Below are 20,366 nucleotides of genomic sequence, written 5' to 3' on the forward strand. Positions count from 1 at the left end.
TTAGCTTACCCTAGTTAGCTTTCGATAGCTACTGATCTAACAAACTAGTTAGCGAATGTTAGTTAACTTTCTACTTTACAAGCTAGCTAACTTTCGCTATCTATAAACCTTGCCAGTTAGCTTTCGTTAGCTACCGATCTAGGAGTAAAGGAGTAACTCTCACCTGGCTTCAGGAGTACCCCGCTCAGGGCCCTGTGAAATCACTGTAGGATGAGGTGGAAACTCTGCTGTTCTCTGATGTAATGTTTAAGTATTGCACTCTGTACGTCTTTAAATGAAAAGCTCTAATGTGAAGTTCCTCTGCTTCCCCCTCCGCTTCCTGTGCAGACAGTCGACTCTGTGCCCGTAAGTCGTCATCTCACCTGGACTCAGTCACTTCAGCCTGTGTTACTAACATTATCAAAACTTAGCATGAGCTGATCCTGTGACTCCTGCTTTATTTGAACCTTCTGGCTCATTGAAGGAAAAGATAATCATGAGCTTTGGTTCGTTTAACTGGCTGAACTGACTGACTCGGACACGCCACTTTCTTTCTTTCTTTCTCCCACCCCATTGGTCGGCTTCAAAGCACACCGTTGTCATTCATACCCTCACTCAACCTCCACTCACAGCATCCACCGCCTCCACCAGCATCCAGCATCCACTCCCTGCAGCAGCACTCACACTGACACTTCTGATACTTCAAATGCATTTAAATATGATCTTCGAGTCTACCAGTTTCTTCACAACACATGGCCTCATTCATGCTTTCACACACACATTCACACACTGTTGTCATAGATAGCCGTGCATCTGCAGAGCGGTTAATGGACACTTTGACTCTCTCTCTCTGGAGGAGCTCAGTGACACAGCCGTCTTTGTCTGGGTCTTCTCCCACTCACTCGCATTCTCTCATTTACATATTCAGTCTTTAAATCAGAGAAACACAAAGAACAAGTTCCTGCTGAGGCCGTTCTGACTGATATCATTTCCAAACCGTTAGTAAAGACCCACAATTTAAACCCAGACCTGCAGACTTCCAGTCCTCTTATGAAAACCAAATGCAATTCAATGAGAAAATATATCCAATCAGTTGTTTTAATCCAAATCGTGCAGCTCTATTCTGCAGAAATGTCGCCTCACGAGGACGCTTTTCCTCCCTGGACATTCTTCTGTTCACTCCATCACGTGCACACACACCTGCATTTTACGTGCACAGATTTCTAGTCCAGATAAAAACCATCATTTTTTTTTTACTGAAGACGACTCTAGGTGGACTTCACATCATCGCAGGATCAAAAATCATCTTCATGGTGTCGTCATAACTCAGCAAGAAGAAGTTCCTGAGTTTGATTCTGACTCATCTGTGTGTGTGTGTGTGTGTGTGTGTGTGTGTGTGTGTGTGTGTTCCCATCCCCCAGACGTCTCAGGCCACCTCTCTGTCGGTCACAGACGAGTTGATCTTCTGCGGTTGTTCCGATGGGACGGTGCGAGCCTTCAGTCCCGTTAACCTCCACTTCCTGTGCACGCTGCCCCGCCCCCACTGCCTCGGGGCCGACATAGCAAGCATGGTGGACGCCAGGTAACACACACACACACACACACACACCTTTGGAACCACTGCAGAACTTTATTTAACGCTTAATGAAATATTGTTTGTTGGTTTGATAACATCTAAGTGTCCCTCTCTCTCCCTCTCCCTCTCCCTCCCTCTCTCTCTCTGTCTCCCCCCAGTCAGCTGTTCTCCAGCATGCCGGAGGCTCGGTACCCGGACACGGTGGCGGTGACCTACGACCCCACGAGCCGCTGGCTGTCGTGCGTCTACAACGACCACAGCGTTTACGTTTGGGACGTCCGAGACCTGCGGGACCCTCGCAGGGCGGGAAAACTCTACTCCGCCCTGTACCACTCGTCCTGTGTGTGGAGCCTGGAGGTCAGTGTGATATAAATCAGAAACACAAAGGAGGCGCACACATTCCTCAGAGGGTCAGGGGTCACTGAGCCCGAAAACAAAGTGGTCGTAAAGACTGGATGTAAAGACACAGGTTTTTACTCCGATTCCTTTTATTGCTTAATGGAAATTCCCAGGGTAGAGGCGGCTATGGCTGCTCAAATTAAAAACCAGTACATTTCAGTCACAAATTTAAAAGGTTTGATAAACTCCCTGCTTATGGTTGTGTAATATTACTGCAATTTGTTCAAACTATACTTTCAATTGTGTTCAGCAATAAGGAATTACTCAAGACATTGCTATATAATGGGGCCTTATCAAAAGAGAATAACGTATTGAACTGTGAAGCACTTGCCTTGAGAAGTCCTCCTTGTTTCTCTCCTGTAGGTGTACCCAGATGGAGTAGGAAAAGGAGGAGATGGAGGAGAGGTGCGTCTCCCCCCCGGATCATTCCTGTCCTGCTCCTCGGACAACACCATCCGACTCTGGAACACCGACGGACACAAACTCCTCACCAGGAACATCCTGAGCCATGTAGGATATCAAATCTGTGGATCTTGTCTTCTCTGTTTGAGATGAACTCACTTTTATGCCTGATCGTTTTTTAATAAACACAAACTGAAAATGAGCGCCCCCTGACCTCAGTAACCCGTGACCTTTGACCCCCTCAGGACCTGCAGAAGGTCATCTACGTGGACGACAACACCTCCAGCCTGCTGGACCCGGAAAGCGACACAGTCACCGGGAGCAGCTCGGAGAAGACGGGTGGGTCGTCAAGCTCCGAGGGGCAGCAGACCGACCAGAGCAGGGCGGGCATTAGGACCCTGAGGGTCAGTCCTGACGGGCAGCACCTGGCCTCTGGAGACCGCATGGGCGTCCTCAGGTGAGGGGGGCGGGGGGGACTGGTAGAGATGCTGAAAATGTTTGAAGCAGCGACTCTCACTAGGATCATTTTGGTGGGTTTTGTGGCAAAGGGTCATACTAATTGTGTGTGTGTGTGTGTGTGTGTGTGTGTTTTGTAGGATCCATGATCTGGACGGGATGGAGGAGATTTTGAACGTTCAGGCTCACGACTCAGAGATTCTGTGCCTGGAGTTCTCCAAACCAGACACTGGTGAGAGACTACCTCCTAAAACACACGTCCGGTTCCCTGCTCTGGAAGTCAATGGTTTTCTGAGTGTGTTTTTGGTTGTTTGGAAAATGCATCATCCCTCTATTAGGTAAATGCTGTGCAGTAACAGTGAGAGTAGATTCATCAGGTTCCCAGGGAGGCAAATAGTCGAAAAGGGTAAAAAAAAAAACGCCGTACGCCTGCGAGTCAAAACAGTGGGAATGTCACTCACGCTTCCTCACATTTCCCATGACCTGCACCGGCGTGTTCTCTGCCCCTGAGCAAGGCAGTGGTTCTGCAGGCTGACCTCCACCTCCCTCTGATGGAGCTTCAGTTGTGGTCTCTGTGTCCTGACATGTGATTCATCCAATCAGAGATAAGACTAAAGACCTGATCAGTGGGTTCACTCGTGATGGTGGAGTACATTTACTGTGGTCAGTTTTTTTTTGGAAGGTCTGAGAGTTTAGGGTGTTTTATAAAGACAAAAGGATGAGTTTACCCTGAATTTATTGCACATTTGTTGCTTTTTAAGGCTTTTTTGGGTCCAAATTAGATTCTGTTGATGCAGAAACTACATAAATGATCAAAACGAATAAGTTAAATTAAGAAAAAAGTGAAACTAGCATTCAATAAAGGTCTTCACATCTCCAATAGAATTACAGGCCGTGACATAGGCAGATAAAATATACGGATTATAATGAAGAATATATTTTTGTAAATAATGAGATTCTTTGTTTCCCTAAAACAATTGTGACTTGTTCAAAATTGATTTGGGAGAATTTGCCCTTGTGAGGATTACTGTGCTTCTGTTCCATTTATGTACATGTCCAAAGACAAAGGGAAAACACGTCTAAAGAATTAAAGGAAATCATTTAGTTTAAGATAATGTAAAAAAAAAAGGGTCCATAATTGTGGGACTGACTCTCCTTGTGGCTTTGACTGAAGCCTATTAGTGTGTGAACTACATCTGGCTCTCACACACACACACACACACACACACACACACACACACACACACACACAATGAAACCTGCCTGTAAAGCTGTTACTGGTTGATAGTAAAACAGCAAACTCAACAATAAGACGCATTTCTGTCGACAAGGAAACAGAAACAGAGAGAGAGAGGAATGCTGAGGCTCGTAAACACACACACACACACACACACACACACACACACACACACACACACACACACACACACACACACACACACAGTTTAAGAGGAAAGTGCTGAGTGAGAAGACGCCAGCTAAGCAATCCGAACACACACCATGTTTAATCCTCTCAGACTGTAAAGAAAAACTCCAACCTTTTCTATCTTTATCTAGCTTTACACATATCCTCTTCAGACCATTGACATGCACTAAAACCTACAGTAAAGGGAACACCTCTCTTTAATCACACATGTCTATTGTGTCCGTCTCTCAGGTCTCCAGCTATTAGCCACAGCCAGTCGGGACCGTCTGATCCACATCCTGGACGCGGGGAAGGAGTACAGCCTGGTGCAGACTCTGGACGAACACTCGTCCTCCATCACAGCCGTACGATTCGCCGGTCAGTCGCGGTGACCTCTGACCCGTGATAAATATATACTCTGTTGATGTGCGTCCTCTCTGACATCACTTCCCTTCTTCCTGTCTTTCAGCCAATGAGGGCAAAGTGAGGATGATCAGCTGTGGCGCCGATAAGAGCGTCTACTTCCGCACCGCTCAGCAGGTGAGAGGAGTCCCAACGTCTGAGCTATTGAATAAGAAACACAACAAGAAGGGAGAGAATCCTTTCCAGATACTCCAGACTTCCAGATATTATTTTAATGCTGGTTGGAAGATCTGCTAACTTAGTATATTGACTCAAATACACCGCTTCTTTTTCAACTATCTGTACTTTTAAGTATGGTCTCCTTTTACTTCTACTCTACTCAATCCCAGAGAGAAGTCTTGTACAGTTAACTGATTCAAAGAGATGGAGATGTAATCCCTCCACCTGGTCCTGGGTCTCCTCCCAGCTGGACGTGCCTGGACCCATTTCGGCCGCTTGTATCATAAAATGTATATTAATAAGAGCTTGTAGTGAATTGAGTCAGTTGGGTCCATGGTGGTCCAGTTTCCTTTAAATCTGTATGATAAATGTCCTTGTGTGTGTCAGAATAACGTTAATAAACTTCTTCTTCTGTGGTGCCGCAGCTGGAGGACGGTCTGGAGTTCACTCGGACGCATCACGTGGTGAGGAAGACGACGCTGTACGACATGGACGTGGAGCCCACCAGGAAGTACGCAGCGGTGGGCTGCCAGGACCGCAGCATCAGGTAACACACACACCTGCCTGAGAATGTGTGTGTGTGTGTGTGTGTGTGTGTGTGTGTGTGTGTGTGTGTGTGTGTATGTAGTCTGCAGGCAGGATTATTACCCAGCAGGCACCAGGAGGAAGATTAGGATTAACTCCCATGATCCCGTCTCCAGTTCTCGTTCTCTTCTTTCCTCTACCTCTCCATGTTTCCTACATCTACCCTTTCATCTCTTCTAACACACTTCTCTTTTTGTTCCCTTGGTTCACTTTTCATTTCCCCTCCTTCCTTTGTTTGATTAAAAACAACATCCTGCTCCTTCTACTCTTTTACCTCATGAGGTTTCCCTAAATGTAAAAAATAAAATGGTGCGTTCAAGTGCTGTGGGAACTTCCGTGTTTCAGCTGAAGAACAGCAGGAAATAGATTCTGCATATATTTAATAACTTCCATGTTTATTGACTCTTTTCCAGGTTAGAGTTTAATATAATGTGTGCAGCAACTTCGAATGTCCAGAGCAGCACCTGAACGCACCACAAACACAGAGACAGACAGCATTAAATCATTAGTCAGTCATCCATCCTGGATCAATAAACAACCAGTAAATGATTTATAATTTATATTTTCTATATGAAATATAAATGGTGTCTCGTCTGGCTTTCCCTCGGTGTGTTTACCAGTTTGTTTACACTGCCACCTGCTGGTCAGAGTGGGAAGATAAAACAAGAAGAAGCCAAAAGGAAAGAAAAATGCACAGATAAATAACAAAAATTAAGTAATTAGAGGAGCATAAAATAATATAGGTGAACGTTTAAACTCTACAATTAAAGGAGCCTCAGAAAACCTTAAAAGTTTTTTCATACCTCCTTTTTTTTTTACCACATTATAGTTTTTCTGAATTATTTCAGACACACAAATGATGCAACATGAGGAAACACACTCTCTGCAAAGTGAAGATGCAACAGAAATACTCTGAGACTACTCTTTGGACTTATACTATATATTTATTATTTCTCCTCTTCCTCCTCCTCCTCCTGCAGGATCTTCAACATCAGTAACGGTAAACAGAAGAAGATGTATAAAGGCTCTCAGGGCGAGGACGGGACTCTCATCAAGGTAAATCCCACCACCGATCATAACATTTCATAGATGATTAATAAACATTTAGCTTCAGGTGTGAACTCTTCTTCCTCTTCCTCCTCCTCCTCCACAGGTGCAGATCGACCCCTCCGGTCTCTACATCGCCACTTCCTGTTCGGATAAGAACATCAGCATATTCGACTTCTACTCCGGAGAGTGTGTGGCCACCATGTTCGGACACTCCGGTCAGTAAAGTGTGTGTGTGTGTGTGTGTGTGTGTGTGTGTGTGTGTGTGTGTGTGTGTGTGTGTGTGTGTGTGTGTGTGTGTGTGTGTATTTACGAGTGTTTTAGTAAAGTTTTTCACACTCGCTCCTCTTGGTCTGTCCCTCAGAGATCGTCACAGGTCTGAAGTTCACCAGCGACTGCAGACACCTGATCACAGTGTCAGGAGACAGGTACGCCTCACCACGTCCCCATGTTCAAAACTCAATAAATTGAGAGTGTGTTTTAACTTCAACCAGTGCTGTGTCAATAAGACCATCAGATCGTCGCGAGAGCGTTCTTTATTTTCCATCTTGCAAACTCAACACATCACAAAATATCCTCCAAACATCCCAACGTTTAATCCATGTGATTCAATTGATACATTAATGTGTGTGTGTGTGTGTGTGTGTGTGTGTGTGTGTGTGTGTGTGTGTGTGTGTGTGTGTGTGTGTGTGTGTGTGTGTGTGTGTGTGTGTGTGTGTGTGTGTGTGTGTGTGTGTGTGTGTGTGTGTGCAGCTGTATCTTCGTGTGGCGTCTCAGTCCAGAGTTGACCATCAGGATGAGGCAGCGACTCGCCGACCTGCGGCCTCCCAGCAGCGTTCAGATCACCCAGAATGCACCTCAGCAAAAAGCGACGAACCTCAGGTAAATGTTGGGCTTGTTTTCACAGCTGCGGGATTAACCTCCAGTGACAAATACGAAATCATTTATGTATTTTACGTCTCAGAGGCGTCAGGAAGGGACAAAAGAGGATCGTACCATATAGAATAGATATTAAAGGCCGGGTTAATCCGCCCTTTGAAACTAAATCTCTACCATCATGTCATTTTCTATTCTATTGATGATGTGTTTGCAGTCGGGATGCGCCGTCTCCTCGCGTCGTCACCATGTCGTCTGACAGCGACAAGGAGGAGGAAGAGGAGGACGAGGAGGAGCGCGTCTGTCCTTATAAGGTCACAGCAGGATGCCTGGAGGAAGAGGAGGAGACAGGTCTGTCATAAATATGAGTTTTTATCAGATAATGAGAACGTGTTGTTAATGTGATGTTTACAAGGATTATAGTGAAAATATGTAAGCAGGAGGGAAATCAAACAGACAGATGCTGTATGAATGTTTTAATTAAATATTAGCTTTTTCATTTGAGCTTTAAAATGTACAAGAACTCTAAAACCTGGCGTTCAGTCTGGATCAGAAGAAGTTGGCCTTAGATTAAAGCTAAGAGTAGATATCAAAATCAAAACCTTGAATCAAATTAAATGTATTGATCAACTGCATCCATTAATCTAAAGCATTTCATCTGGTCGGTGTGAAGAAGAGAAACCACATATTGTAGAAAAATCAGAAGCTGCTCAAAATAAATGGTGTCCTGTTTTCTGTTTGGTTCCCCCAGAAATGTCCGATGAGCAGTTTGGCTCGCAGTGCGGCAGAGACAGCAAGGTCGGTGCAACGTTATTTATAAAATGTACAATTTGGTTTTGTTTCTTCTTCTCAAAGTGTGTTTGCAATATAGAAAACACATGAGTAGAAACACTGGAAAAATGTGTAAAAATAAAAGTGTTTGGTGTTGTCTGAGGTGTGAACGTTAGCGTGTGGATCAGTTAGCAACTTAGCACGATGCTAACGAGTGTGTGATGATGTATTGTTATTTAATCAAACAACACACAAAACCTTTTTATGCAAGGGGGCATGAAGTGAAAACCACTTCATTTTTGTGCATAAAAGAGTCATCTCATCGCTTGAATTCATACATTTTTGGGAATGAATTAATAAAACAAGTAAGGCTTAAACGTGTTAGCATTTAAACGACTTTGAGGTCAAAGATCCCAGAGCAGTGCTCCAGTGGAAATGTGTCACCTCACTGTGTCTTTGGGTCTCTTCAGGAGGAGTCTGGGGGTCGCCTGCCTCGCCGGCGTTGGTCCCGTAGGACTGTGGGAGATGGAGCCCTGATGGTGAAGTCCATGCTGGACCTGAGGCTGCTGGACTCATACTGCCCGGAGAAACAGGAGGAGCAGCAGCAGGGGGGGGAGCAGGAGGAGGTGAGGAGGTCACAGACACTATAACAAATTAAACTCCATCAGAGGAATACTCACCCCGTGTTTGTCTGTTTAAGGTGAAGACATGCCCTCTGGATGTTAGCCCCTCCACCTGCGGCAAGAAGAGGGGCCCAAGTGTGGAGGCGGGGCTTCACAGGGCCAATCAGGAGCTGGGGAGCACCATCAGCCTGCAGGTTCAGTCTGCATGGGTGAGAAAATGACAGTTTATCATTTATCTTCATAGTTCTCTGTATAAATATCTTTTCTCTGAGTTTATTTGTGTTATTATTTATATATCTTTGAGATGTTTACACTTTATCTTCGTTTATTTCTGCTTTTTATTTCTAATTATTTTCTTTGTATTGTATTATGCCGCTGCAACACAAACATTTCCCAGTTTGGGATCAATAAAGTAGTTCTGATCTGATCTGATTCACTTACAAGCTTTTTCTGGGGCTAGTCACTTTATTACAGGAGGCACGAGTTTAGAAAGTGAATCTGAAATGTTTATATCTACGCTGCATGCTCAGATTTATGACTTGTGATCCTGTCTGTGAAGGCTGAGGACAGTGAGGCAAGGACCAACCACAGACCAGACTTTATCCAGCTGTCCAATCAGAGCCCAGACACGGAGGCTGTGGTGCTCTATCCCGACCAATGGGAGGACAGAGTGAGCCTGGCAGGAAGGTAAGACGGATCAGATTGTTGCAGTGTAGTAATTTGAACGTACAGTTTAAGGTTGACTCTGCTTTAAACCCCGCCTCCTCCTGTCAGTGAGTTCCAGGTGAAGGAGGCGTGTCCTGCAGGTACCGCCAGGACAAACCGAGCCCAGACAGCGGCTGCTCGCTGGGATTCAGCTCCAGACTCTCCAGTCCCGCGAGACCTGCAGGAGACGGTGAGACAGACAAAAGAAAGACTCACCAGAGACACTCACCTGATGTCATCGTTCTCACTCTGTCTCTTTTTTCCTCGGGTCAGATTCAGAGCCCACAGAGCCGCTCAGTATGGATGGAAACTCCTCTGAGATGGAGATGGATGAGGATGAAGAGGAGGGAGGAAGAAGAGGGGGAGAAGTCAAGGCGTCTCAGGTCGTCCCTCAGACTCCCGACCAGGAAGCCTTCCTGAAGGAGAACTTTGTGACACTGGCAGACCTCTCAGGCTTAGGTCAGCCCCTTATTTACTTTAGACTTGGACTTCTGATTGTCTTGATGGACTCACAGTACGACTCGGACTCGGGTTGAAGGTTGTAGTCCTGACAGAGCTGACCTTTAAGGGACAGGAAGCCAAGATGGCGACGTTTTCCGGTGTCTAAAAACAGATATTTTGTGGATTAAAACATCCTAACTGTGTTTCTGCAGGGAGTCCCAGCAAGGCCTCTCACAGCTCCAGCGAGAGCCTCAGCATCTCCTCCAGGTTCCTCTCCCAGAATTCAGCTGGAAGGTAAAACTGAAGCCGGGTCTATAAAACATCTGGTTCTGGTTTTTGTTTGTTGTATTCAAAAGTATTTTATCTCCCCCTCAGTCGGACTGTGCTTCCTCTCCCTTCTCGGACCACCGGAGGAGGAGGAGGTGGAGGGGAGGCGAAGGCCCGTCCTCTGGTCTCAGAAGTCCGGCCTTTAATGGAGGACAACCGCACCCAGGACAGGAGGGTGTGTTTGAACCAGGAGCAAACCCAGAACCAGAACTCTTCAACTAGGGAGCAGACGCAGAACAGCATCCAGCCGGGTAAAGATCAGCTCCAGAGCCGGATCGAGCAGGAGAACCACAGACCCTCACCGCTGAAGAAGAAGGTCCAGACCTCGGGGGAGTCCAGGAGGAACCTCGGCCCGACAGCCAGAGCCGCCGTCTCACATCTGAGCACCTCCTCCTTGGGACTCAGGAAGGCTCAGTCGGTCCAGAGTCTGCTGTCGGACGCAGGTGAGGCTCAAAGAAACCCGAGTGGAGATAAAAAAAAGCATCTCATTTAAAAAGTAACACCTCCTCTCTCTCCCTCAGGTGACTCCACCCTCTCCACCTCCTGTCCCTCCAAAGATCTCCCCCCTCAGAAGCTCCTCCCCCTGCAGCGTCCCACCACCCTCCCTTCCTCCCCGAGACGTCCCCCATCCTTACCCTCCACCCTCCAGAGACCCTCTCCAAAGTCCCCTCAGCAAGAAAACGCCCCCACCTCCTCCACTTCAGCTCCTTCGGCCTTCACCTTACCCAGGAAATCTTCATCCGGCGCCGCCTCCTCCTCTTCCTCCTCCTCTGTGTTGACGTCCCGCTCCTACATGAGCCCCACCACCAGCTCCATGGCCAAAATGTCGCGCTCCATCTCCATCGGCGACGGCCTCAACATTCCCGATAACGCCGACGATGAACCCTCTTCTCAAATCAAAGACCCGCCTCCTCCTCCTCCTCTTCTTGTTGCCGTGGTTCCCTCAAACGCATCTCTGGCCACGCCTCCTCACGCCGCCGTCGTGCCCGTCGTCGCCTCCCTGTCTCTGGGTAACCCGGCGGCCGCGGCGGCTCCTCCCTCCCGTGGTCTCCAGGCTCGGGTCCCAGGAGGCAGCAGACCGCTACCAGACAAACCCTCCCTCGCCTGCTTGTCTTCCTCGTCACGGCCTCCTCCCGTGTCCGTCTCCCCCCTGACTCCTCCTCCTCCTCCGACGACGCAGCAGGAGGAGGAGCTTCCGACTCCAGGAAGCAGCGGGGTGGAGAAAAGAGATGATGAAGGTTTGGACTCTCATCATCCTCCTCCTTTCATCCTACGTCCGAGCTCCACCCCTCACCTTCATCCTCCTCTTCATCACTCCTCCTCCTCTCGCTCTGTACTGACGGGTGAGACGTTTCCCTCCTCTGTGTGTCCACTTCTTCCTCTTCTGATGCATTTCACTCCCTCTGTACAGTATTTAACCCCTGAGCTCGTCTCCTGACTCGTGTTAAAGCGACCTTCTTCTTCTCTGTCTTCAGATCAGCCAATCAGTGTGGAGACCTGCAGAGCTCTGACCAATGAGCTGCAGAGCTGCTTCAAGAGAGCCACACACCTGTACAGGAAGGTGAGTCATTCACGCTGGGTATTTTCTACGTTGAGACATTTTAAATACGAACTCAACTACAAATCCCAGTCAGTTTGATCAGATTATTTTTAAGCATTGAAGTAAAATAAGACTTGAGTGGGAGACGATCCGGTTAGTTTAGATCAGAGGTTTGGAAACCATGGGTTTGAGTTTCATATTTGATATTATGACTTCCACTTCCAGAGAATTCCATTATTTAAAATAGTTTTAAACACTTTGCATTGAGTCTGTTTGGGTAGAGGATCTGACCCCAGCTGAATAAACAGACTCCTGTTGATGTGATTTTTAACATTTTTCTCCTGTTTCATATTCTCTCCCCCCTAAAAAAAACTAAGTACTACAATCCCCTAACAAAGCCCGTATTTGAATAAAGTTAATTATCAGGTTAAATAGGTTTTTATTTGAATTAAATCCACTTTCTTTAATGATCGGCAAACAGGAGAGAAAAGTGCTTCTTTTTTTTAAAGCCAAAAAATATGTTTTTATATAAAAATAGGAATTAATAAATAACAATTTAGACTTTGACTAAATTTACAACACTTGGAGGTTTTGGGAATGGTCGGATCGAACAGGTCTGAAACAGTCCTGGATTCTTTTTCTACAAATCGTTTAAGACGCTGCGCAGTGTTCAACAGTTGATGAATTAGCTCACACAATGCTCACCTGTCTCCCTCTCTCCCCTCCAGGTGAGAGGCTCCTCCTGCGACGACTCCGCCCCCGACCAGCAGCAGATGTCCGTCGTCCTATCAGAAGCCTTCCAGGCCATGAGGGCGGAGCTCGAGTGTCTGCCGCTCGCCGCCCCGAGCACGCTGGGAGTGGAGGGAGGGCTGGGGGGAGTCGGGGGGGAGAAGACGGCGGCTCTGCTGGAGGAATACTCTCTGCTGCTGCTGCAGGCCGTGCACCGGAGGATCAACAACACTGCAGACTGAACACTCTTCATCGCCTACTCTTTCCTCTACCTCTTCTTCTGTTTGACTTTCTGAAACCTTTTGCCTTCCATCTTTATTTCTGCTTCCTCTCTTCATCTCTGTCTCCTGCTTCTCTTCCCCGTCTTCCTCCTCTTTTTCCGGCTACTCCCTCTTCCTCCTCATCCTCACAGATGAAGGGTCCAAAGCCTTTTCTTTCTTTTTCTCTCATTCCTTTGCATCTTCTTCCTCTTCTTCACGTTACTGTTTTCTCTCATCTTCCTCTATCCTGTCCAAATACCCTTTCTTCTAATCGTCTTTCTCACCGTTCTTCCTCTTCCTCTTTTCTTTACCTCCTCATCCTCTCAGATGAAGGACCTGAAGCCATTTCGTCTGGACTTTTTTTATTGTTATGCAAGAATCTCTCTGGTCTTAAAGACACGTCGAATCACTTTAACGTTTTTTAGAAACTGAAGCGACGGATGTTTTTACCAAGTTGGTTTTTAAAGACATTTCTGCGACTGAATCGTGGACGATTTTCCTTCTTCATTCCCATCGTTTGGATCGTGGTTGTAGAAACGTTGATGTTAGAGTGTAGAGACTTTTCAAAGGAGCGAACAGCAATATGAGACGTTTTTTATCGCCGTTTGATGTACATTTTCCTTCCTGAATTCACTTGAATCTTAACCCTTAAACGCTGAGTTCAAGTACGATTTAGAGTTTGTATTTATTCTGTTGTTACATCCTCCCTGTCGGACTGCTGAACACTGACTGACTCTTTGCTCTTCGCACACTGACCTCCATGTTTTTCTAAAATCATGGATTTTTTTGAAATTGTTGTTAGAGAAACACTTTTAGGGTTTGTTGGGTTTAGAATTTGGGGTCAAATTGTTGTGAAACTGACTTTTTCACTAACAAACAAACAGGTCAAAGCTCAAATGTTTTTTTGTCAATATGTAATAAAAGTTTGAGACTAAATAAGATGTTGTTTTATGAAGGATAAACATTCAATTCTCATTGGTCCGTTCGCCGACGGCCACATACTGAAAATAAACGGAGAGCTGGGCCGCTTATAGAGGTGAATATCGCCTCATAGGTTAAGATATAAGTTAGCGAAACAAATCAAATGTAGGTGAATAATGCGCGATACTTTGAAATGGTTCAAGAAAGAACAGCCTACATCCGTCTCTCTTTAGGGGTTCATTTACTTCTGTTGGCAGCTCATTCCTTAACACAGAAGCCTCAGATTGCTGAGAATAAGAGTAAATATGAAGGTTACATCTCCAGCTCGTTATAGAAATAAGTTATTGGGTTTTTTTTATCAACTAAGATTTGTTAGACATGTTTTAAATTCTAAATGACTGAATTTATTTGAAAATTGGGCTCATTAATATATCTGAACATATATATTTGAGAAGCAAAATACAAGACAAGCAGAAGTTAAATTTGTGGGCCATATTGCATTACACTTAGAATTTGCTGAGAGCCGATTCAAAATGCAGCAGAAACACAGAAGAAGAAGACAGACAGGAAGTAAACACTAAAGTGAACAGCAGAAGAAGACATACAGGAAGTAAACACTAAAGGGAACAGCAGAAGAAGACAGACTGGAAGTAAACACTAAAGGGAACAGCAGAAGAAGACAGACAGGAAGTAAACACTAAAGGGAACCGCAGAAGAAGACAGACAGGAAGTAAACACTAAAGGGAACAGCAGAAGAAGACAGACAGGAAGTAAACACTAAAGGGAACAGCAGAAGAAGACAGACACGAAGTAAACACTAAAGAGAACAGCAGAAGAAGACAGACAGGAAGTAAACACTAAAGGGAACCGCAGAAGAAGACAGACAGGAAGTAAACACTAAAGGGAACAGCAGAAGAAGACAGACAGGAAGTAAACACTAAAGGGAACAGAAGAAGAAGAAGACAGGAAGTAAACACTAAAGGGAACAGCAGAAGAAGACAGACAGGAAGTAAACACTAAAGGGAACAACATGAGAAGACAGACAGGAAGTAAACACTAAAGGGAACAGCAGAAGAAGACAGACAGGAAGTAAACACTAAAGGGAACAGCAGAAGAAGACAGACAGGAAGTAAACACTAATGGGAACAGCAGAAGAAGACAGACAGGAAGTAAACACTAAAGGGAACAGCAGGAGAAGACAGACAGGAAGTAAACACTAAAGGGAACAGAATAAGAAGACAGACAGGAAGTAAACACTAAAGGGAACAGCAGAAGAAGACAGACAGGAAGTAAACACTAAAGGGAACAGCAGAGAAGACAGACAGGAAGTCAACACTAAAGGGAATTTAATTTGGGGTCAGATTGAGGTGAAACTGACTCTTTCTCTATCAAACAAACAGGTAAAGGTTATAAAATGTAATAAAAGTTTGAGACTTCTTAAGATGTTTGTGTTTTTATGAACTTTTATTAGCTTCATAAATGAAACATCATTATTTTCCATCCACAGGAAGTCTCTACCAAAATAAAAGTCCAGTCTTTCAGCTCCAGTGAAGTACCTGAACGGATAGTTTATTCCTGAGAAGATGTCTCCCTCCTACCCTGATCCTGGGTCTGTTCTGTCAGAGGGGGAACAGCAGGAAGCCGGAGAAGACGCTGAAGTTTCGGGAGTCGTCGTAGAGCCGGTAGCTCGCCGGTAGACTGAGGCGGACTACGTCGCCTCGGTCCAGCTGCAGAGCGACGCCGTTGGACGTTGAAGCGTAGCCACCGTGGTCGTTCAGCTCCAGGTTGAAGATGATTGGCCGGTTGTTCTTGTACAGGTAGAGACCCATGTAACCCTTCAGGTAATCTGCAGCCGTGAAGCTGAAGAAGTAAAGCCCTCCGACCGGAGCTGTGAACACACCTGACGAAACACAGAGCAGTTTCACATTAACACACAAGGAGGAGGATTTAAGACATTCAGTAGAATATCCGCCTTAAGGTTTATTTAATATAACATATCCATTTAATATTATGTTAACTGTTTTATATTAGGCAGAAGCATTAACAGCAGTAACCTGTATGGAAGGTGAGGTACAAATAAAGGTAGCAGTCTGAACCCCTGATTGTTTAGAAATGAGCGTTTGGTCTTTCGATAACGACCAGGTCTCTAAAGCCATGCGATCTACCTGCAGTCTGGTTGTAGGCCTGGCCGATGTTGGTGATGGTTTTGGAGAAGATCAGCGTCCTCTCCTCGTTGAAAGGTCCGACTGATCCTGAATCAGTCAAACCGGCTGAAAACGCCACCTTCAGCTCACCTGGGGGGGGGGGGGGGGGGCGGGGGAACAATCATCACTTATGGAAGGAATTAGTTATAAAATGAGTCAAACTTTTTGCATCCGAAAGTGACACTAAATATTTAAGAGCTTAATCTTTCTTGGTTGTTTCATAACGTTGAACTAAAACCAAAACCAATATCTGGTGACAGAGAAAGGATTGGTTGTAAAGAAGCTGAGTCCAAACCTGAGTTGGTGTTTCTGAGCTGATGTAGACTGTCATCAGTTTCATTCAGTCTGAAACTCAAACCTGAAGATCAGGAAGCAGAGTTACACAAAACAACTGATGATAAACAGTAGGAGTCCTGATGTCTGTTCTTTATTAAATCAAAATGTGATTGCCTGAACATGAATACTTTCCAATTCAGTTTAGAAAACAGTCAGATTTAAGTGAGTTTTCTTTGTGCTTTTGAGTGTTACCTGTGTTTTCTGTCTTCAGATCTTCCAGCAGTTTCTCGTTGACGCTCAGTCTGACCTCCAACTCTAAAGAAAAACGTTTTGGGTCCATTACGTCTATAAAGGAGTTCCTCAAGGGACTGTGTTGCAGATTCACTTGTATGAATCACTTAATGGGTCCCTTTCTTTTTAGCAAAAACATTGACTCCACTCGAGCGTATTCATGACTCTATATATAATACAACACACACACAAACGTTCAGTGTGTTACCTGTGTTCAGATCTTCCAGCTGTTTCTCACTGACACCCAGTCTGACCTCCAGCTCTAAAGAAAACAGTGAATATCCAATTCATTAATAACAAAGAAAACAGAACGTGTGCTAATGACAATAATAAAGTAAATATAACTGTACCTGAGGTGTCGTTGTGTGTCTCCATCACTCTGGACTCCACCATGGAGAGTTGAACGGACCGAACTGAAAATACAAATTAAAAATCAGAACTTTTTGGGATCAAACTTATTTTTCTTATTCTAACTAAACGTCATTTTATCGATAAAATAAAACAGGTTGCAAATCACAAACTAGTTGCCAGCATGCTAACATCTTAATGATAAAGATACCTGAACTTTCAGCCTGTAGCTTCACCATCAGACGGTCAGCCTCACTTAGTCGTGTTTCTAAAACTGAACAAAAAGTGAAATCCAGCAGTTTGTTTCTCACAGTGTTAAAGTGTTGCTGCTCTTAAGATAATACATATACATATCTACCTTTAGTTTCATTTCTCAGAGCAGATAGGTCAAAGCTGTGAGCTGAAACAGGTCAATATAACTCAGTATCTTGTGTTGAAAGCACACAAATCTAAAAGAATGACAGATGAGGAGAAGATGTTACCCTCAGCCTCCATTGCAGCCGCTGACAGTCTGTCTGAAAAAGGGAAGAGGTCACATTATAAAAAAGATTCCTGAATAAAAGACAAACATATTTATATGATGCACCTGAGGTCACCTGTGTTTTGTGTCCTCAGCTTCTCGACCTGCTCCTCAGTGACGTTCAGCCTCAGTTGGATATCTGACAGCTCGGCTGGATGGACAGGAATCTGTTTTTAACTTCTTATTCAAACACATTTTCTCTAGCAAGCTGCAGATCATCACACTCTGGTATCCACAGCATATGCAGCACAGGCAGTGTGAGAAAAATAAAGAGCGTTTTGTGTCCCAGTAGCAAGTCCTTTTTAGAAACATCAGATAGTCGTCATTACCCACCGCTACTGGTACTGAAGATCCCCTTTCAGAATGCATCAGGAATTACGTTATGAGGAAGCTCGTTGGACAGTACGACAAAACAAGAAGGTTATTTAATAAAAACTAAAACTTACATTGAAGAGTGGATGAGGTTACCTGCAGTGTGGTCTTCCAGCTGCTGCAGCTTTGTCTCAGTGGATCTCAGTCTCCCCTCCAGAGCTGCAGAACAAGAGGTTGATCTATTTATACCTTCAATTAGTCTAAGGTTCAACTCTTAAATATGGCAGTAAATATTCCTACCTGTATTCTTGTAGTGGTTGTCTATCAGTTTGTTCTTTATGTAGAAAAGTTGACCATAGTGAACTGAGAACACACAATCAGAACAAAACAAATACATTTGATTACAATAAATCAGCATTTTAGTGAGTTATCGTATCCATCACATTACTATTAGAACTTTTATATGTTTGAGGCGTTCCTCAGGGATCCATGATGGGTTCTCCAAAGTTCCAGTCTCAACTCTTTCCATTTCCTTTTAGCTAAAAAGATTACTCTGCACCAAAACATGGACAGCTTTGTGAGTCATAGTTTATACATATATATATATATACAGCCGCGGAAAAATGAAGAGACCCCTTCAGCATCATCACTTCCTCTTGTTTTATTTCTTATAGTATTCTATAAACTACTGGAAATGTTTCCCTGTGTTGGAATTCAACACACTCTGTAATGGCTGCCATACCTGTAGAGGTAAAGGTTTAAGAAAACATTGGAGGGGGTCTCTGAATTTATAGATATAGATATATACTGTATATGTACTATGTATGTATATGTAATATTGTTTATAAGATAAACAGTATTACGGTAAAAACTGATTACTACTGGAAATTGAATTAACCTTCTCGTATTCAAAATAAGACGCTGGTGATATGTAGGCCTATACTGTATATATCTCTGTTAATACATTAAATTGTACATCTTCTTCTGATTCACCCGCGTTTGGAGTTATGTCGGCTAACATCTTCTGAGCAATACTTTGAGGACATTAATATTAAAAATCCCTGCAGCCGCTGGACATGATATTCTAGTGATTTATATATAAATTCACCCTTGGAAATTTTGTCCGGCACAATTACGCTAAGAAGAAACTTGTACTGTTGAATAATTATATCCAGCCCTGAAAAGTGGTGAGGTGGCTTTGACATGTATATTACTTCTGCCTATTTAAAATAACTTATTGAAATATTATTTCCTGTCAATGTGCTTCTGTTTTGGCGCAGTTTGGATAAGCTACAAGATATTTACCCTGATACTCTCCTGATAACAGAGTATGGAACCTTTTCCTCTTAAATGTGCCCAAATTGCTTATTTTAAGCAACTTACTGGCTACTGTAGTTTGGTAACGAGCAATTGTTCTGTTTGTGGTTTATTATTTTGTATATGTATATGTATAATATTTATTGGTAGTTTTAACTTCAGAGTGTTACCTGTGTTTTCTGTCTTCCGATCTTCCAGCTGTTTCTCACTGACATCCATTCTGAACCCCAACTCTGAAGACAAAAATAGTGAATATCTGTAATAATAATAATAACAACAATATAATAATAATAATAATAACAACAATAATAATACAGTAAATTAATTATAACTCTACCTGTGGTGTTGGTATAGATGTCTGTCATTCTGGAATCCATTAAGGAAAGTTGAACAGACTGAACTGAAAACACAAAACAAATCAGAAACAAAACACGTTGTAGACTTTCCCACTGATGGCAAGAGTCCACAACATGAAGCAGGGGGTTGAATCATGTGTACACGTAAAAGCTGATGGGCACAGTGTAATTCAGGAAATAACAGAGCTCCTCAGGGAGTCTTAGTTGCTCCTCCACAGTTTTACCTGTGTTTTCTGTCTTCAGATCTTCCAGCTGTTCCTCACCTGACATCCAGTCTGACCTCCAGAGCTGAAGAGTCAGATCCTTCATGTTTATTCAATGATGTCATTAATAATTATTCAAAAAGGTTCAATTAAAGAGTTACCTGCAGTTTTCTGCTGCAGCTGTGTTTCCGTGGACCTCAGTTTGACCTCCAAAGCTGCAGAACAAAACAGGCGTTATCTATTTATATTGATCATCTACATTTGTACAGGATCAGCTGATAATTATTACTTCCAATAAGCAAGTAAATATAACTGTACCTGTACTGTTGTTGTGACTGTCTGTCAGACTGGAACTTATCAAGGAAAGTTGAACAGACTGAACTAAAAACACAATATCAGAACAAAGAAATCTCAACATGTTTTACACATATCATAAAAACACCTTGAAATACATCTACAGGAACCTTCAGTCTTAAACCTGTGTTTTGTGCTTTCAAATCTTCCAGCCGTTCCTCACTGGCACTCAGTCTGACCTCCAGATCTAAAGAGAAGCACAGTAAATATCCTAATCAATAACAACTAAAAATATAACCCTTGTATTAATGAAAATAACACTGTCTGATGAATGTTCAGAAACTACGGGCCAAAACATAATGCCTCATTTGTATATTCAAACATTACATATCAGACAACCTGCTGTACGCCTGCAGCCTCCCATTAATATATAATACCATAAAATAATGCATTCATATAAAACTTCAGCATGCTACCCGTCTTCAGATCTTCCAGTTGTTTCACACTGACACCCAGGCTGACCTCCAACTCTGAAGAGAAGACAGTAAAGATCTGATTCGTTTACAGATCTTATTACCACAGCCTTGATGAAACTATGAACGTTAATCCAACTCAACCTGT

At 43.9% G+C, this 20,366-nt stretch overlaps 2 protein-coding genes across 3 annotated transcripts in view; one reads left to right on the top strand and one right to left on the bottom strand.

Annotated features, from left to right (window-relative positions):
- mapkbp1 (mitogen-activated protein kinase binding protein 1) overlaps window positions 1–13,636 on the top strand; it is a 31,358-nt gene extending 17,722 nt beyond the window's left edge. The window contains 25 exon segments of the mRNA XM_063908381.1: window positions 1,401–1,561; window positions 1,714–1,912; window positions 2,318–2,464; window positions 2,602–2,813; window positions 2,953–3,044; window positions 4,470–4,595; window positions 4,687–4,757; window positions 5,225–5,346; window positions 6,365–6,440; window positions 6,538–6,649; window positions 6,796–6,859; window positions 7,185–7,313; window positions 7,525–7,658; window positions 8,059–8,105; window positions 8,549–8,704; window positions 8,779–8,910; window positions 9,261–9,388; window positions 9,476–9,507; window positions 9,510–9,596; window positions 9,680–9,865; window positions 10,060–10,141; window positions 10,223–10,617; window positions 10,696–11,517; window positions 11,650–11,735; window positions 12,443–13,636. Of these exon segments, the coding sequence (XP_063764451.1) occupies window positions 1,401–1,561; window positions 1,714–1,912; window positions 2,318–2,464; window positions 2,602–2,813; window positions 2,953–3,044; window positions 4,470–4,595; window positions 4,687–4,757; window positions 5,225–5,346; window positions 6,365–6,440; window positions 6,538–6,649; window positions 6,796–6,859; window positions 7,185–7,313; window positions 7,525–7,658; window positions 8,059–8,105; window positions 8,549–8,704; window positions 8,779–8,910; window positions 9,261–9,388; window positions 9,476–9,507; window positions 9,510–9,596; window positions 9,680–9,865; window positions 10,060–10,141; window positions 10,223–10,617; window positions 10,696–11,517; window positions 11,650–11,735; window positions 12,443–12,685 (4,041 nt within the window). The 3' untranslated portion in view covers window positions 12,686–13,636.
- Window positions 13,637–15,141: 1,505 nt separating this feature from the next.
- On the bottom strand, window positions 15,142–20,239 carry LOC134881218 (uncharacterized). 2 transcript variants are annotated; one of them, XM_063908390.1, is made up of 19 exons: window positions 20,222–20,239; window positions 19,930–19,992; window positions 19,770–19,832; window positions 19,613–19,666; window positions 19,473–19,536; window positions 19,230–19,292; window positions 19,063–19,125; window positions 17,876–17,938; window positions 17,732–17,794; window positions 17,340–17,414; window positions 17,226–17,258; window positions 17,102–17,143; window positions 16,955–17,017; window positions 16,746–16,808; window positions 16,604–16,657; window positions 16,357–16,419; window positions 16,124–16,186; window positions 15,790–15,918; window positions 15,142–15,524 (listed from the first exon to the last, which is right to left on the bottom strand). In XM_063908390.1, exons 5-19 carry the CDS (start codon window positions 19,516–19,518, stop codon window positions 15,244–15,246), a joined length of 1,164 nt encoding a protein of 387 aa, XP_063764460.1. In that variant the 5' UTR covers window positions 19,519–19,536; window positions 19,613–19,666; window positions 19,770–19,832; window positions 19,930–19,992; window positions 20,222–20,239; the 3' UTR covers window positions 15,142–15,243. The 2 variants fall into 2 exon arrangements, with proteins under 2 accessions (XP_063764460.1, XP_063764461.1); XM_063908391.1 differs by lacking the exons at window positions 19,930–19,992; window positions 20,222–20,239 and having other exon boundaries at window positions 19,770–19,842.
- Window positions 20,240–20,366: the final 127 nt, after the last annotated feature.

Source organism: Eleginops maclovinus, chromosome 19 (genome assembly GCF_036324505.1).
Source record: "Eleginops maclovinus isolate JMC-PN-2008 ecotype Puerto Natales chromosome 19, JC_Emac_rtc_rv5, whole genome shotgun sequence".
Taxonomy (NCBI): Eukaryota; Metazoa; Chordata; class Actinopteri; order Perciformes; family Eleginopidae; genus Eleginops; species Eleginops maclovinus.